The following is a 1246-nucleotide window of genomic DNA, read 5'->3' on the forward strand; positions in this document are numbered from 1 at the left end:
TTGAATCGACGAGCATTTCCTCCATTAAACTGAGCTTTCGGTCAATTGGGACATCCATAGTTTTCATCATTTATACTGTTTTTCAACTCCAAATGAGTGAAAACGTTCAGATTGTTAGTTTTATTTGAAAGTAGGAAAGCCAGCTCGATTTCCCCTATTCCACACAAATTATCAACAATCATTTGCTATTCTTTTCCGTTTCAGTAAAAACCAAAACTCCCTTTGCTAAATATAGCCTCATAGAAGATTCAGCACACACAGACGGACGCACAGCGTTCCGTTTCAGTGCGATGTTACGCGAAACTACGACCATAGCAAGTCGCACGGTTCAAATTTACAATCACGGACTTCTGTACTTTCTTTGTTTACCCGAGCAGCACCAAGTTCAATGGTAGCCACCCTTTTAGCAAATTTAAGAGTGCTAAGTGTCTCTCCGTACAAATCCAATTCAGGACTAATGTGAACAAACATCAAGATCTTTGCCTGACCCCCTAAGGAATCTTGAAGCAATTGAGTCAACTTGCTGTTTCGATATGGTACATGTGAATTTTTCTGTGCCAGTGCTGCAATCACATCTCCTAGAGATGAAAGGGACTTATTGATGTGCTGGGCCTCCTTCAACCGATCTCCTGTTACTTCAGGTTTGTCCACCCTCTCACTTCCAGCAAGATACACTAAATGTAGGTAGCTATGAAGGCTGCATCCAGATACACAATCTGTGCCTTGTACATGCACAGTCAATACACTGTGAGAACGACTGATGCAGTCATTGAGGGCGGTAGAGCTAACAGTGCGATTCTTTTGGCCAGAATTCATCAAGTCTAAGACATCAGATATCGAATTAACTGGCAAAACACTGGCATCTGGTATATTAAATCCGTTGTGTCCATTGTTTCGAATATCTAATTTCTTGTGTGAGGCATCTGTGCCAAGAAGATCTCTCACTTGTTCATTGTATATCTCTATCATCACGTTCATCACTGGTGGGAAGTGAAATTTTCTCATTGGATACAGATGGAAGAAGATCATTCACAAAGGAAACAATGTTCTGCAACTGATTAGTTGAATTGTTTGAAAACAGAGGAATTGTAATTTGCGATACAATGCCATAAACAGTAAGAATATCCCTCAGGATGCTAGAGATGCCCATTTCAATCATTTGCCCTTTTGCAACCCATGGCATGGGAGACGTTACAAGCCATAGCGTTTGGAGGAGATGATAAGCTGGTTTCGTTTGGGGCTGCAT

At 41.2% G+C, this 1246-nt stretch overlaps 1 protein-coding gene across 1 annotated transcript; it reads right to left on the reverse strand.

Moving 5' to 3' along the window:
- Positions 1 to 303: 303 nt before the first annotated feature.
- LOC131029107 (kinesin-like protein KIN-14I) lies at positions 304 to 969 on the reverse strand. Its single transcript, XM_057959512.2, has one exon. It carries the CDS (start codon positions 967 to 969, stop codon positions 304 to 306), a length of 666 nt encoding a protein of 221 aa, XP_057815495.2.
- Between the last annotated feature and the right edge of the window lie 277 nt (positions 970 to 1246).

The sequence above is a fragment of the Cryptomeria japonica genome, chromosome 1, assembly GCF_030272615.1.
Source record: "Cryptomeria japonica chromosome 1, Sugi_1.0, whole genome shotgun sequence".
NCBI classification, from domain to species: Eukaryota; Viridiplantae; Streptophyta; class Pinopsida; order Cupressales; family Cupressaceae; genus Cryptomeria; species Cryptomeria japonica.